The sequence below is a fragment of the Phaseolus vulgaris genome, chromosome 5 (assembly GCF_000499845.2).
Source record: "Phaseolus vulgaris cultivar G19833 chromosome 5, P. vulgaris v2.0, whole genome shotgun sequence".
In the NCBI taxonomy this organism is placed as follows: Eukaryota; Viridiplantae; Streptophyta; class Magnoliopsida; order Fabales; family Fabaceae; genus Phaseolus; species Phaseolus vulgaris.
Window position 1 is genome coordinate 7,017,170 of NC_023755.2, and position 17,619 is coordinate 7,034,788.

The 17,619-nt window shown below is 32.8% G+C and overlaps 2 protein-coding genes across 2 annotated transcripts; one reads left to right on the top strand and one right to left on the bottom strand.

Annotated features, from left to right (window-relative positions):
• The first annotated feature begins 3,115 nt into the window (after positions 1-3,115).
• LOC137835017 (pentatricopeptide repeat-containing protein At1g73710) lies at positions 3,116-6,524 on the top strand. The gene has a single exon (XM_068643307.1). The coding sequence runs from the start codon at positions 3,181-3,183 to the stop codon at positions 6,142-6,144; it is 2,964 nt and encodes a 987-aa protein (XP_068499408.1). The 5' UTR covers positions 3,116-3,180; the 3' UTR covers positions 6,145-6,524.
• A 7,992-nt stretch (positions 6,525-14,516) lies between these two features.
• On the bottom strand, positions 14,517-15,552 carry LOC137835018 (glutathione S-transferase 3-like). The gene is made up of 2 exons (XM_068643309.1): positions 15,109-15,552; positions 14,517-15,022 (listed from the first exon to the last, which is right to left on the bottom strand). The coding sequence occupies exons 1-2, from the start codon at positions 15,421-15,423 to the stop codon at positions 14,678-14,680; spliced, it is 660 nt and encodes a 219-aa protein (XP_068499410.1). The 5' UTR covers positions 15,424-15,552; the 3' UTR covers positions 14,517-14,677.
• Positions 15,553-17,619: the final 2,067 nt, after the last annotated feature.

Consider the following 17,619-nt stretch of genomic DNA (forward strand, 5'->3'; position numbering starts at 1 on the left):
CCTCTTAGCATTAGGTCTCATCTTGAGTGATTGGAGAGCTCTCAAGTGACGACCATCAACACTTATCTTGGAGGAAAACCACACTTCAAGTGGCGTGTCCAACTCTCTTCCACCAGATAAGCATTTCCTTCATTCATCTCTCCGTTTTTCCATTACTCCATTTATCTTTGTGTTCTTATGTTCTTATTTTTCCATCATGCTTTTATGTTTCCTTCTATGTTAATTTAATTTCCACCCTTCGTCATCAATCACCATATACTTGTATTTTTCCTTTGCCCTCTAAAAGTGAACCTTCACACTTACTTAACAACTTGGTTAAGTTCGTGTGCAGTGGGAATCTTCTTTGAGTTTCTCACCATATAATTGATAAAAATCTCAATATTTTCTGGATACCTTTGCTCATGTAGCAAAGTTAACTACTCTTAGGTTGCTTCTTTAGCAACAACTAACAACTGGACACTAAAGCAACTTCATATCAACAAGGCTTTTCTACATGGGGAGTTAGATGAAGAAGTATACATGGTTCTGCCTTCAGGACTTCATTCTTCATCTACAAACCTGGTTTGTCGCCTCAAAAAGTCACTTTATGGCCTCAAACAAGAAGGAAGGTAATGATATGCTAAGCTTTCAAAAAATTTAATTTCTCACAAATATAATATTTTCATTGTTGATCACTCTTTGTTTTTGAAACATGATGGCAAATACACCACGACAATCCTGATCTATGTGGATGACATTGTCCTCACCAGGAACAACCCCATGAAGATATCCAATATAACGAATCTGCTAAACAGTTTCTTCCACATCAAAAATCTGGGTGACTTAACCTATTTTTTGGACATTGATGTAGCACGCAAAGACACTAGCATCCACTTAAGTCAAAGAAAGTATGCCCTGGATTTACTCAAAGACGCCAAAATGCTTGGTTATGCTCATGTGCCTACACCTATGCTCCACACATCATAATTATCAACGAGCAAAGGTGTTCTTCTCTATGACAAGGAAGCCACTGCATATAGGTGTCTCATTGGACGTCTAATCTATCTAACCAATACTCAGCCTAATATAGCTTTCTCGGTAAATCACCTGAGTCAGTTCGTCCAAACCCACAAATGAGCATCATCAGGCAGCCATGCGTGTTCTTCAAGAATGCTCCTGGAACATGTATATTCTTTTATAGTGAAACTTTTATTCAATTAAAAGCCTATAGTGATTCTGATTGGGCAAATTGTCTCGAAAATAGAAAATCTATAACTGGTTTTTCTATTTAATTGGGAGCTCATCTCTTGGAAATCCAAGAAACAACAAACCATCAAGAAGTTCATCTAAAACCGAGTACCGCGCCCTAGCTGCCACTACCTGTGAGATCTAGTGGATCACATACCTGCTAGCTGATCTTCACATCAAGCATATGCAACCAGCTTTGCTTTACTGTGACAATCAAGCTGCAATTCACATTGCAAACAACCAAGTGTTCCACGAAAGGATAAAGCATATCGAAATCGACTGTCACGTGGTGAGGGAGAAACTCAATGCTGGACTTCTTAAACTTCTTCCAATATCATCATATCTTCAAGCTGCTAATTTCTTCACTAAACCTCTTCCTACAATCCAGTTCAACACTCTTCTTTCCAAGCCGGGAATGAGAAACATATACTCCCAGCTTGAAGGGAGCTGATAAAATATGAAATATTGTTTTATTATTTGTTGGGCTTATATGTAATCTGTTTTTACTCATAAGCCCAATTTGTTTTTTTCTTTCGGCAATTGCTTCCTGCACCATATCACTGCACCCGATCTTAGCGGAAAAGACGAAACTGTCCTTAAAAAAATTTCCGAAATATGTGTTCCGGATATTTTTTTCCGGAACGGAATTTTATATTACGGATTTTTTTATCCGGAATTGATTTTTAATTTTGTTTCCAGATTTTTATTTCCAAAAAACAATTATTTCTTTTTCGGATTTTTTTTTTTGGAATGTATTATTTTTCAATTCTGGATTTTTTTGTCCGAAATAGAATTTTAATTTTGGTTTCCGGATTTTTATTTCCGAAACTCAATAATGACTTTCGGATTTATTTTTCCGGAATATATTATTTTCAATTCCAAATTTTTATTTCCGGAATTAAGGGTATTTTTGGAAATTAAAAAAATATGTTGGGTGCAGGTTAAAAATGATTGGGTGCAGGGAGCATTTGCCTTTTCTTTCTATGTGCCCATGTATATAAGACAACTTTACTCTTTCTTTTGAATTGAATAATAGATTTCAGCTTTCATACAATCTTTTCTTCTCCGTTTTTCTCTACTTTCTGCAGAATCACCAAAACTTCTTTTTCTCTTTTCTGTAATTACCACTGGTATCCTGGAATATGACAAACAAAAAAACTACACCAACCTAGAATGACTCAAACACAACCTCAAATGCCAGTGAATGACCACTAGTACTCTCCAAAAAAATTTCACCAAAAACCAACCAATCCAAAAATTGTATCTAATGTGTATAATCAAATTTTAGTTAAACTATTTTCAACCTTTGAAAATAGTGTCAAAGGCCTGCACAAAATTCACCTTAAAATATACTATCACATCTTGCTTTGTTGTTAGCAAATGTAACAATTAAGATAAGAAATTACATCAATCCATTTTAAATAAAATTGGAGCCAAATTGAGAACTTAAAAAATCATAAAACTATATTTAAAAAATAAACCTATTGTACTTATTTATATACATATTTGTACATGTTATTTTCCATCAAAATTAGAATGAATTAAATTCCTTACATACACATTCAAAATTGTTTGTTTATCAGGCTTATGATTAATACTTTTAATAACCATTTTTAAAAATCAATTTAAATGTACATTATAATTTCAATGGCTAATATGATTGATACTGAAAAAAATTAAAATCATTTTATTAATTTCAAAATAATTGTGAAGAATTATTACAATTTTAACAAATGAAGTTGTCACACAAAATTTATATCTAATTGAGTTCATCAAGGATTTTTTTCCCTGTAAGAAGTTTGAAATACATAATGTATTGTAAAAGTGTTAAGCCCAAAGGAGGGAAACTTGAATAGTAACCCTAATTGGAGAACATTTAGTGCAAACAAATAGTTGAGATTTTTTGGTTGGTACCATTCCCTAAACTCACTTCTCTTTCTCACAACCACAACCATGTTCACAGCTTCATGCTCCCTTAAACCCTCTTCTTCTTCCTTCTCTTCCTCCTCCACCACCACCCTCTTTCCCAAACTCCTCTACCTCCCTTTATCCCCTCTCCACCCACCGCCACGTGTCTCTCCCCCTCTCTGCTCCCTTCACTCCAACACCCTCCCCCTCCCCTCAAATCAAAAAAGAAAAAAGAAAAAACCATATGGCGGGGCTTTGCCATCCCTCCTCCGATCCCTCAACGCCGCCGCCGACGTGGCCCTCGCACTTGACTCACTTCCCAACGCCCCCTCTCTCTCGCCCAAAGAAATCACCGTCATCCTCCGCGAACAGTCTGCCTCGTGGCAGCGTGCGGCGAGGGCGTTCGACTGGTTCAGGTCCCAAACGTGGTACACCCACAACGCCATTCACTACAACGTGGTTCTCAGAGCCCTCGGCAGGGCCCAGCAGTGGGACCACCTCCGCCTCTGCTGGCAAGACATGGCTAAAAATGGCGTCTTGCCCACCAACAACACCTACAGCATGCTCGTTGATGTGTATGGGAAAGCGGGTCTTGTCCAAGAAGCGCTTTTGTGGATTAGGCACATGAGGGTGAGAGGCTTTTTCCCTGATGAGGTTACTATGTGCACTGCTGTTAAGGTGTTGAAGGATGTGGGGGAGTTTGATAGGGCTCATAGGTTTTACAAGGGGTGGTGTGATGGGAGGGTTGAGTTGGATGATCTTGATTTGGATTTAGAGAGTTCTTTTGGTGGTAATGGTAGTGCTAGTAGTACTAATGGCCCTGCATCGATGTCAATTAGTTTCAAGCAGTTTCTCTCCACTGAGTTGTTTAAGATTGGTGGAAGAGTGTCCACATCTTCTGATTCAAATTTGTCGAATTTGCCACAGAAGCCGCGACTCTCTACTACCTATAATGTGTTGATAGATTTGTATGGGAAAGCAGGGCGGTTGGGTGATGCAGCTGAGGTTTTTGAAGAGATGTTGAAGGAGGGTGTAGCGATGGATGTGTGGACTTTTAATACCATGATTTTTATTTGTGGGAGTCGTGGTGATTTGGTGGAGGCGGAGGCTTTGCTTGGGATGATGGAGGAGAAAGGGGTGGCGCCCGATACCAAGACTTATAACATTTTTTTGTCTTTGTATGCTGAGGCTGGGGATGTCGATGCTGCGGTTTCTTGTTATAGGAGGGTTAGAGAGGCTGGTTTGTGTCCTGATGAGGTGACTTACCGAGCTCTTCTTGGTGTGTTGTGCAAAAAGAATATGGTTCGGGATGTGGAAGATTTGATTGATGAGATGGAGAAGGATTCTGTGGGTGTTGATGAGCATTCACTTCCGGGAATTGTGGACATGTATGTTTGTGAAGGGGATGTAGATAAAGTGTATGAGCTGCTGAAGAAGTTTCATAAGAATGGGGATATGTCCTCGAAAATTCGGGCGGCGGTTATGGATGTTTTTGCTGAGAGAGGACTCTGCGAGGAAGCAGAGAATTTGTTTTATGGAGGAAGAGACTCAGCAGGGCGGAAAAGGGATGTTTTAGAGTGCAATGTCATGATCAAAGCGTATGGCAAAGCTGAACTTTATGATAAGGCTGTGTCTCTCTTTAAGGGAATGAAAAATCACGGGACATGGCCTAATGAAAGCACGTACAATTCCCTTGTTCAAATGTTGTGTGGTGGTGATTTGGTGGACCAAGCAATAGACCTTATGGATGAAATGCAGGAAATGGGGTTTAGGCCACCTTGTCAAACTTTTTCTGCTATTATTGGTTGTTATGCACGCCTTGGTCAGCTTTCTGATGCCGTGAGAGTGTACCACGAAATGGTAAGAGTTGGAGTAAAACCAAATGAGGTTGTGTATGGTTCTTTAATAAATGGATATGCAGAACATGGTAGTCTTGATGAGGCACTCCAATACTTCAACATGATGGAAGAATCTGGGTTATCAGCTAATTTAGTTGTGTTAACATCCTTGCTGAAGTCTTATTGTAAGGTTGGAAATTTGGAAGGAGCAAAAGCAATTTATGAGCGGATGAAGAACATGGAAGGGGGTCTTGATTTAGTTGCATGTAATAGTATGATTGGCCTCTTTGCGGATCTTGGCTTGGTTTCTGAAGCCAAGTTGGCTTTTGAAAATTTGAGAGAAATGGGCCGGGCAGATGCAGTTTCCTATGCAACAATCATGTATCTTTATAAGGGTGTGGGCATGATGGACGAAGCCATCGAGATTGCAGAGGAGATGAAACTGTCGGGTTTATTGAAAGATTGTGTTTCATTTAATAAGGTACTGGTGTGTTATGCTGCCAATAGGCAATTCTATGAATGTGGTAAATTAGTACATGAGATGATATGTCAGAAGCTTTTGCCAAATGATGGAACTTTTAAAGTGTTGTTCACCATATTAAAGAAGGGAGGGATTGCCAATGAAGCAGTGGCGCAATTAGAGTCATCTTACCAGGAGGGGAAACCTTATGCTCGGCAAGCAACCTTCACTGCTTTGTACACTTTAGTTGGTATGCATACTTTGGCACTTGAATCTGCTCGAACATTCATTGAATCTGAGGTTGAACTTGACTCCTCTGCCTATAATGTGGCAATCTATGCATATGGTTCAGCTGGAGATATCAACAAGGCTTTGAATATATATATGAAAATGCGAGATAAGCATGTGGAACCTGATCTTGCAACTTATATTTATCTGGTAGGTTGTTATGGAAAAGCTGGCATGGTTGAAGGTGTGAAACGGGTATATAGCCAATTAGAATACGGAGAGATTGAGTCAAGTGAGTCTTTGTTCAAGGCTATTATAGATGCCTACAAAATTTGCAATAGAAAGGATCTTGCCGAGTTAGTTAGCCAAGAAATGAGATTCACATTAAAGTCAGAAGAACACTCTGAAGTTGGAAGTGAAGGTGAATATGAAGTTGGAAGTGAAGATGAATCTGAAGTTGGAAGTGAAGATGATTATGACTAATACTGATGAAGCTTCTTCAGGTTCTTGTTGAGGTTGATAAGAAATTGTATGAAGAAGAATACAAATGTCATACAGTTGAGGTTAGATTCAATGACTTGAATTCATGGAAGAAAGTCTTCTGTGTCAAAATGTAGAATTGCATTTCTGAAATCTAATCTCCTCCCAAACCAAGTTGATGAGAATTGAGGTCAGTTATGGCTTGTGTTGAGGAGATTGGACTATTTTCAGAACTTTTCTTGTAGGTTTATACTAATGTTATGCTTGAAATGAGGTAGGAAGGAAAGAAATATGAAGAATGTAATTAGAAGGAAAATAGAATAGAATATTGTGTAATTTAGATGAATAGAAATATGAAAGGAAAACATGAGAATTTCTCTGCTTGTTTGGATGATTGACAAAGAAAGTAAAAATAAATAAATAAATGTTATAGAAAAATATATTAATAAAACATTAAATCCGTTCGCTTTGGGGATTAACCATACTATTTTGAAGAAAATATTCTTTTTAAATTCTAAAATATATTTTCTATAATAAAAATAAGTGTCTCCAAATTTAGAGTAGATAAAGAAATATCTGAGTGTGTTGAGCTATGAGGCTCAGACACTTATCTTAAATGATGTGTCGATACTTGTAAGACACTTATCGGTGAAGTGTTCAATTCAAAAATATTTGTTGGATTTTTTAAAATTCTAGTATGGCTCTAACATAACTTTAAAAGGTATAAAAACAATAATTTTCTAAAAACTCAAATTTATTGTATAAATTTTTATTATGAGTATAAAAATAAGGAACAAATTCTTTTGAACCAGTTATGAAAAATATCTTTCTGCTCCAAAAAGAATTTGAAACATACTTTTACACATAAATATTTATTTTTAATTTATATAATTCAAAATTATATAATATATAATCCGTGTCCTACATTTTAAAGATTATATGTCCGTATTCGTATCGTGTGAGTGTTTGTATCCGTATCTATGCTACAAAGGTGTTGAGTCTAAGAATGTAAAAGAAATATCATTTATTGCCTTGCCCCTTCCTCAGACATCAAACTATGGCTTCCTCTCATATCATGTTAGGATGGTCAAAATGTCCTTTAAGTAAAAGTTGAACGTGAATCAAAGATATTTTTGAAATTCCTTTTCCGGGATTTAAATTTTTGGAACATTTTTTTTAATTATGAAATTTTTTTGTTTTCAATATTTTTTATGGAAATATATTTTAATGTATTTTTTGCATTTTAAAGTTAATTTTTCATAATAGAATTTTGATTTTCAAATTTTATTATGGAATTTTATTTCTGAAAAACAATAATTTATTATGAATTTATTTTTTCAAAATATATTTTTTGAATTCTGAATTTTTAATTTTGGAATTAAGGTTAATTTTGGAAACTTTGAAAAAGCATCTGATGCGGGTCACACTTTATAAGGTGCAAGAAGAATTTTCTCTTTTATTTTTTCATGTGAATCATATAGTCTTTTAAGAAATTGATAAGTTGCTTCTCATCATCATTCTAACAAAATGTTGTTTTTCGCTTTGATTATTTTTTACGCACTGGAACACTTTTACCAAGTTCTTTCAATCAAACAATCGATGTTCTGAAAGAGAATCGATTCTCAACGTATTTTAAATGGAAATTGACGTTGAAGGAGTTGAAGGAATTCATAATCGATTTTGATACAAGTTTTTAGGGATAATTGAATGTTTTAAGCTGAAAATCGATTTTCTAGACTACAAAATAGATGTTTGTTTCCTCTTCAATATTCACACAAAGTTAAAAACAATGCGCAATTTTTTAATTTTTTTAAGTTTTAAACTAATTCATTTGATAAAATACAATAAAAATAACAATTAAATTAATAATAATAATAAATATATTTATTTATATAAATAAATTTATATAATAATAATAATATTAATTAAAAATAAATATATAAATTAATTAATTAAATTTTTATTATTATTTATTATTCAAATATTTGTAAAGATAAGGATAAATTTGTAAGCATATATTTTACACTTTTTTAAAAAATTAAAAATTTATCCAGAATCATCATATCACTCAGAAACTTTAACAAACTTTTCTCACAAATTCACTTTACCATACTCCAATTCAAACAATCTCACTTTCTTCAATTTTTCTTTCAAATCACTCTAAATCTACTCTTTCAAATTACTTCCCCAATCCAAACACAACCTTTAGGTATGATGATTCTAATAAATACATAGTTTTAATATTTTTTAAACTAATAGTAAAATAAAGAATATTTCTCTTGATATTTTAAAAATAATTTAAATGTCATATTATTATTATTCAAACCACACATTATATTCAAGATTTTGATGATCGTAAATAATACAAGTTTTTGTTTAATATAAATAAATACCCTAAACCCTAATGAGTTTGTTAAGTATGAATCAATTTAAATGAAAACAAAGTCTATCTTTTGTTAAAAAATATAAATACAAAATAAGAACAAAAGTCTACTTAATAATACTAGATAACTAAAGACTATATGACTTATGAATAAGTGACACATGCATGAAGTGTTAAACAACCTCATCAACGTACAACTAAAATGGGTTGTTGGACACTAAGAAGATTGTCTACCTTCAAGAGTGCAACTCACAATTTTCCCCACAATTTTTAAAGAAGATCCCGACCTATGACAACCTACCCTCTCATCAATGTATAGTTAATTTAATGTAATTGGTATGGCCTTAGATAAAACTTGTTCTTTTCCTTAATTTAAGAAGTATAATATTCAAATATCTTGATGACACAAATGATAACATACATTACAAGAAAATTTGGTATTACATACAACACAAATTCGTATGTAAGACAGTAAATTTGCATTCAATACATAGTTACATACAAATTACATACGAAAAAAATCTGTATGTAAAACTATCCTATGTAACTATTACATACGAATTTAAGATCTGTATGTAATTGTATATGAATTTAGATACGAATATATCCATATGTAACTATCTTCAGGTTTACATACGGATAGGTCCGTATGTAACTATCTTCAGGTTTACATACGGATATGTCTGTATCTAACCTTCAGGTTTACATACGAATATGTTCGTATGTAACATTCAGGTTTACATACGGATATATTCGTATGGAACTATAATTTTGTTTTTTTTTTGTATATTTGAAAGCACTGAAAACCAGTTCCACACTTGCATATACCGAAAGTCATTCCAGATTTACAATTTTCAACAAAATTCATTCAAAGACAGATATTCATCAACATTCACACCTGTCCATAAATTGAAAAGCATGATAGAATACTAGTTCCAAATATTCAAAATATCCAAATGTATTTCATTCAAAAAAAAAAAAATCTAATAAAAGGAAATTGAAGTCATTACAAAGTTTTACTTATCTTCATGAACCGTCCATAATAAAAATCATACAAGGGATATAAAGGCAATGTATCTTAACAATCATAGACTCACAATGAAAAAGTTGGAGAACTATAAGCAACGTGTACTAAACTATCTCCTACACTTGTACCAACAATGTCTCATATGAGGATTTCTAACATAACAATTTCTAACAAACTTTTTTAATCCACTATTTAACATAAAAAATTCTAACAAACTCTTTTTTAATCCATTATTTATTGCTTAAAATGTCTTAAAAACTACAAATCATACGTGAAACTCATCAAATAAGGTCCAAAGACCCATAGAAAATCACGTTTTCTAAACACATGATGAAGTCTAAACCCAGTCATCCTTATACAAGTACTCGATTTTCCTTTTCTATCTAAACAGACACATTATCAGTCATACTGTTAGTTTTTTTATCCAATTTTGTCTTATAACCAAATCACTAAATGAAACCACTCCCAATTAGTTAAACTTAAACAGTCACATCATGGTGGTCTTTCATATCTAAATAAAAAGGAAATAATACATTTGCATGCAATTTAACAATATAATACATATCTGAATAAAAAGAAAATAATCACACAATTATTTGTAGCAACAACCATTGAGGTTTGACATTTCCTAATTCAGAATTATCCTATAAAAAAACTCTAACAATGAACAATAAAGGCCCACCCAAAAGAAAACTCACCCATATCAACTTTAAGACACATTTCAACTACACAGCACAAGCCTTGTACCCAAAGCACCACAACAACTATCGAAAATAATGACAATCATGTAGACAATTAAACTATTAGAAGGAGCCAAAGAGCAAAAACAACTCATTCCAATTAACATTTGCAGTAGTTATGAAGGTTTTAAACACTCAAAACTTCAAGCTGATATTAGTGAACTAGAGAGGAAAATTGCAAATTACAATGATAACAAGAATCTATCTGATGGACTACATTAGTGAATTAGTTTAAAAAGTCGATTTTATGAAAAAGTTAAACCAATTTTAACAAGTGTATTTGTTTCTTACTCCTTTAATTCTAATCTCTTGGCACTTGATGATTTTGAATTGTTGTTGTGGTTGTCCTACAATTACCGAAATTATGGAACATTTGGGCTTATGTGGTTTGATGAAATTGGGGTCACCATATGGTTGCAAAAAATTCACAAAATGCAATAATGTAGTTGCAATTGCATCTGGAAACTGCTATTTAAAACCTTAAGCTTTCATTCACTAGTTCTTAACCATTGCTTATTTCATTGTTTCAAATTTCAATTAATATAAATCCATACATTTTCCCTTTTTGTTAGCAACTTGCAGCTAGATTGAGGAATATTGTAGTCGTAAGACGTCAGATTGATGACCTACCTTGCCAATTAGATGTAATTCAATACGTTTGTTTCTTTCACCTTTCATTTGTACATAGTTTCCATCATACTCCTTGAAACTCTTTGCCAATGAATTTGAATATGTTTTTACCTAATTCTAATTTTTGTACAATTAAACTAATCTAGGATATTTCTTTCAAATTCATCTGCATACATCTTTTCAATGCTTTTTACTCTTTGAAGACATACACTACTTTATTTCAATTTTGTGTAGTTTGAACTCACTCATCTTCAACCAAAGGTAAGGAAAAATATGAACTCAATATAATCATTTTTTACATTTAAATTTATTAATTTCCACAATTTTTTTCCTAAACATTTGGGGAGGGTTTGATTACTGGATAGGGTGAGACTAACAAGGCTTAAATTGGATAGGTTGATAGAAAGATATTACATCCATGTTTAATCTTCTAATCCTTTCTTATTGGATAGGAAGTTTAATCAATTAATTTACTTGAGCTTACTAGTCTTTAAGATATACTAATTCATGCAGGAGTTATGCCCCTATGTATCATTTTATTGGATGAAGTAGAATGTGCATTATGAAAAAAGTCTATAAAAAAACACTATATTTGGACCATTGTGCAATGAAGAGAGGAAACAAATGTTATGCATATATGACAGGTTTGAAAATTGGTTAATGGGTTTTCATTGGCTTTGAGGACTTTTGATTTCTGGGTTTCGATTTCACAGTAAATTTGGTGAATTTCAGAGAGTAGGGTTTGTGAATTCATGGATTTGTGTTTAACAAAACATGACATACTTTCATAAAGCACTTACTTTTTTAATTCTATATGTAATACTATATATACGGATATAATTCGTATATAAATATTTTCGCTTTGTTAAATACGGTATGTAAATATTTCAATTTTTTTTAATTAAATATGTAATACGTTATATACGAATATAATCTGTATGTAACTATTTCCATTTTTTAATTAAATATGTAATACGTTATAAACGGATATAATCCATATGTAACTATTTATGCTTTTTTTTAATCAAATTTGTAATGCTGTATATAATCCGTATGTAATTATTCCCGCTTCATGGAGCCAAATTACATACTGATCATCCATATGTAATTTCTATTTACATACTGAATTAAATCAGTATGTAAATATCCGTATGTAACGCTCACTTTACACACATTCATATTTGTATGTAATAATCAGTATGTAAAGAAATAATTTCTTGTAGTGATAGAAACACTAAGTTATAATAGTTCATTTTGTGTCATGCAAGAATTGAATAAACTACACATGTGCATACACTTACATATATTATCCTTTTAAAGAAATTAGTAAGTTGTATTGCGAAAATATTCAATGATAATTTTAAAGCTCTATCAAACCTCTCTTTATAAAGCTAACATTAATTTTCAATTGGTATTAAAGATAAAATTTTGGAGTTAACTATTTGCAGGACTAGAGGAAATGATCCTCGCTGACATGGAGAATGAAGGATAAGTTGCACATTGTCACCCTCATTCAAGGGCGAAAAGTTTGACTACTCGAAGAAACACATGATTGCCTTCTTTAATCATATCACATTGATATGATGGATGTTGTGGAGAATGAAAAATACATTCTTGTTGATAAGAACAACAAACTTATTCCAAGTGAAGTAATAATGAGGCTATAAAAGGGGAGTTGAATAGAGTTTGAGATTCTTTTTCATAAACAGATAGGTCGTTTAACAAACGATGACAACACACCCTCAGCTCTTGGACTACGTTTAGTTCTTATTTAAGAAACATCTTAAAGGGTTTCACTAATGAAAGACTTGACTACACACAAAGCACATAAGAACATAAGATAGATGAAAACACAAAAATTGATTTTAGTTAATTTACTTTTGTTTGGAAATTGGATAAATGATGTATGTGTCAATTGATGAAGGATTTAATGATAAATGAACTTGAGAATCAATATGTTTACTTAAATCTTTTTAATCTTATTTTTTAATTTAATAGAGGCTAGGTCTAGAAGAAAAGAGGTTATACAAGGTGAAGAAAGAAGAGTCAAGAATTGAAGCGCATTATCCAAAGCAACATGTCCTTAGCTATTAGCTATTAAATCTTGTATTGTCTTGTAAAAATTATCATGAATAGCTAAACTTTTCTTGTTGGAATTGAAGAATAATGTAATATTCCTATACTTTGTTACTTATGAATGTATGCTTCTTTCAATTTATTTGATTTGAATGTGTGCTTAATGCTTGTTATATAAGAGATTACTATTATTGATCTTAAAAAGTTGAATTATATTGGTTTGACTTTAGAGAGTAGGTAACTTGAATCACATTGAATACAAGAAGGATACAAGAAGGTTGCAAAGTTTATTCAATCTCAACCATATCAATCTAAGAACATCTCCTTTTTACACCAACTTTTAACCTCGACATTTATCTTTATCTTCAGTTTAATTACCATCATTTGTACAATTTTATATAATTATTTTCACACTAAAATAAATGTTTACACCCTGATAAATGTTTACACACTAAGAAATATTATATCAAATAATTATCTTCAGTTTACACCCTAAGAAATCTGAAGTAAACTTATGTTCATCGAATCTCCAAGTTTATTTGTTCACACTTCCATGTAATCATCAACAACTTTTTATCAGAAGAAACCATGACTGAAAAATCCTTGATAAGCTGTATTTTCAACCCCAACAACTTGATCCATTTGCAACTAATGAAATTATGTGTACTCACAGTGTCCATCAGAAAAGGAACGGTCTGCTTCTTGATAATTCCTTTGATCTGCAATGTATTACCACCTAGTATTCCATGTAAAGCATTTCGGGAGATGTGGACATTTGTAGCTTGAATAATGTCTATGTTGCTGCCTATGATAGCTTGTTCTTCCTCACATTCCATGTCTGCATTATATCGAAATCTTCTTGAGCACAGAAGATAACATTGAGTTTACCCCAAACATTACATTTTTCATCCTATGATTTTTATCCCACTTATCACCACAGAATCTACACATCCCTTAACAGTCATGTCACTAACTTCCTCTCTAGATATTGAAGTTGAGGTGGTACGTTTAAAATTTGTAGTTGCTGAAGCAGACATCGATGTTGTAGACTGATTCCGATTCAAACTGGTTATACAATGATTCTGATCTACAAAATCAGCCTAGAACTTGGCTTGTGCTATTAAGGTATAGGGATCAAATGGGAGCAAAAGAAAATTGTTGTGCCAAACCATATCATATACTCAACAATTATGAGGGACTCAGATTGGTTCCATAATGTATGAGAACTGGAACTTTCTTGTGAATTGGGTTCATTTCAGGATTTTTTAAGGTTGAATTAAAGTCCAGTTCTTAATAGTTTTTATTTCAAAATTTTGAATTTAAATAAAAATATATTTTCTGAACCAAATGCTGTAACATAATTGGAATTTTTGTAATCTTGAGTCCACATATTATATATTCATAAGTAGTTATTGTGACTTCAATATCTATCAAACGCCAAATTGAGTAGTTTCTGTTACTAAAGTTGGAGTCACTTCAAACTAGCTCCAAACCAATAAGAAGATTGAAACATAGTAAATGAAATAACTAATAGAAAGAGGTTTTATTGATCGTAAAATCTTATACAGAGAAGACACACCAGAGTGTCTAGCAAACATAAATAATCCAAGAGAGACAACAAGGCCTTATAATACCATATTTAAAGTGCAAATTTTTATCGGGTTAGTTCATGAAACTCCTCTATTTTGATTCAAGTGCCTTCTTTATTTCCACAATATAAGCATACACCTTCTTTTCATCAGGAAGAGTTTTGGACACGGTCTCTCTCTCCATGCATCTCTTGGCCCAAACCATGAGTTTAGGACATTCTGCTTCCATTTTGAAGTTACCATATGTCTCAAACGTATAAAACCAGCTATAAAATGGGATCAGACCAACATCAGCAAAGCCAAACGTCTCACCCCCATAAAAGGGTTTGTCACCTAATGTCTCCTCTAGTTGCTTAAAGATAGAGATCAACTCCTTCTTCCATGTCTCATGCTCCTCTCCACTTGAAAGCCACATTTTCCTCCAAGTATCATACACCTGCATTTAATGACCAATACCACAAAATCAGAATTGCTTACAGTACAAAAAGAGAAATCACATGACAACAAACCTAAAGCACATACCTTTTTATCAATGTAATCCACCCAGAATCTGGCTTGAGCTCTCTCATAAGGGTCAGAGGGCATGAGTGGAGGGTTGTGATTCCAGACCTCATCGATGTACTGCACTATTATTGCAGATTCACAAATGGGTTTTCCATTATGGATAAGAACTGGAATCTTCTTGTGAACAGGGTTCATCTGCAAAAGCAAAGGACTCTTGTCCCTGAGATTCTCTTCCTTGAGTTCATACTTAACACTCTTTTCAGCCAATGCAATCCTAACCCTCATCCCAAACATGCTGGCCCATGTATCCAACAGAACAACCTCGTCTGCCATCACTGCATGCACAGGATCACCAAATCCAACTCAAGTTGTTGTGAACTGGGTATGTTGCTAGATGCTCTGTACTAACAGGACTGGTGATGATATATATGTAAGACAACCTTTTACGAAAAAGAAGATGTGGAGAGAGTTCTCAAATGTTCTCAAATGACCTTTATGTTACGTTTGCGATTACGTCAATGATTTGCTTTTCCTAACACAGATCCCTACCCTCTAAACTACGTGTCTAAATATTCTTGATAGTGTTTGACGGACTAATTATCATTTAGTATCTCAAGCACACTTCAATTCGCAATTCTCAGTTGGAGAACAACAAAAGCTGAATAGAAAAGAAAAAGACCAAGAGGGTGTTTAGTTTTAGTTACAAAGATATTATTTTATTTTCAATTTGTTTCTTGTTTTTAATTATTTGTTAAAGAAAACACCAGAAGCAACCGTATAGTAACGAAGAAAATATATTTTTTAAAACATTATCATGTTAAAACCACTTATAATCTACAGGAGCATTTTTTCATAGTAATTGTACACGTTATCTATTATAATATGAGTGGTGGTACTTCGATACAATACAATTGAGAATGTTCGTACATATCTATTATCACGTTTTCTATTTTAGTTCTTTTAAAATTCTATAAAAAAAGAACATTTTTTATTGTACAGATGATAATACAATATAATATAATAAATAAAATAGAGTTTCTTTTTACCTTGTTGCTTGTTTATTTTTTCTTTTTTTTCTTCCAATAGTTGCAGTTTACTCCAAAACTATGATGTTTCCTCTCTTTTTTTTCTTCTTTTTGAAACGGTGGAGGCTCAAATCTTTGTTTAAGTTTTTCTGATGCACATATGTTTTATCCTTTTAACCCTCTGCCCCTCTGTCATTTTATTACTTTACCTTTAAATCTTTTCTATCTTTTTCTATATGGTATTAGAGAAGATTAAGGCTTGCTATGCTTCTGCTGTTAATTATTTGTTCTTTACCCTTTTTTGACCCTTTCTTGAGGAAGAATGGAATCTGACTCATCAGAAACTAGTGTTTCTGCAATGGATCCATGTTTGAATCTCACTAGTCCTTACTACTAGCATCCTGGAGAAAATCTAGGACTGGTTTTTGTCTCTCCATCTCTCAATGAAACCAACTATCATACATGGAATAGAAACATGAAAAGACCCTTTTATCCAAGAATAAACTTAAATTTGTTGATGGAAGCATTCTTAAACTCAACAGAAGTTATTCAAGTTTTGAAGCAAGGGAAAGATGTAATGTAATGTAATGTTTCTTTCTTGGATATCAAGAACCTTATCACCACAAATTGCAGAAAGTGTTGTGTATATAGACATTGCTCAAAATCTTGGGGAAGATTTGAGAGATAGATTTTCTAAAGGAGATCATTTTCGAATCTCAGTTTTACTCCAAGATTTACATTCCATAAAACAAGGAGAAAGGAATGCCAATAAGTTTTTTTACAGATTTGAAAATTATTTGGGAAGAGCTAGAATTTCTTAGACTTATACCTAACCATGTTTGTCATGTTCCTTATAATTGTGATTTGTCAAGTCTATTCTAAATACAGAGATTCATAATATGTCATTTGCTTTCTAAAGGGTCTTGGAGACTTCTGTAATACTGTTACTATAAGAAATTATGTAAATTAATTTCTATAAAGTGACTCACATGACTTAGAGTTTGGGCTTTGGGCCCAAATATGATTTAATAATAATAATAGAATAAAGGCCCATTGGTTAATGTGAGAAATATATATCTGATGATATACCTAATGGAAAACCTACATCTGATGGAGATTGGGTACTAAAGGTTATAGGGTTCTGTCTCTGCAAATAATAGTTGTCTCACTCTTAACCATCACGAAAGTGTGTGACAAGAACGAAATTGCAAGAGATAGATTGGGACAAAGGAGATAAAGTAATTGCTCAAATAGGATTGCTTATGGATCAAGGTAAGTGCCTATTCCTTCTTGATTGTATGATTGTGTGAGAGTCATGATATGATAAGATCTATTTGTGAACATAATTGCATGTGTTCAATTTACGTTTATTCAAGTTTTGAGTTACATGTGGTATCAGAGCCTTGTTGCTCATTTTTGTGATTCTCCATTAATGTTTTTCCAAAATTCAAAGAACCCTAATTTTAAAATATTCTCAATTTAAGAACACTAATTTTAAAATTAA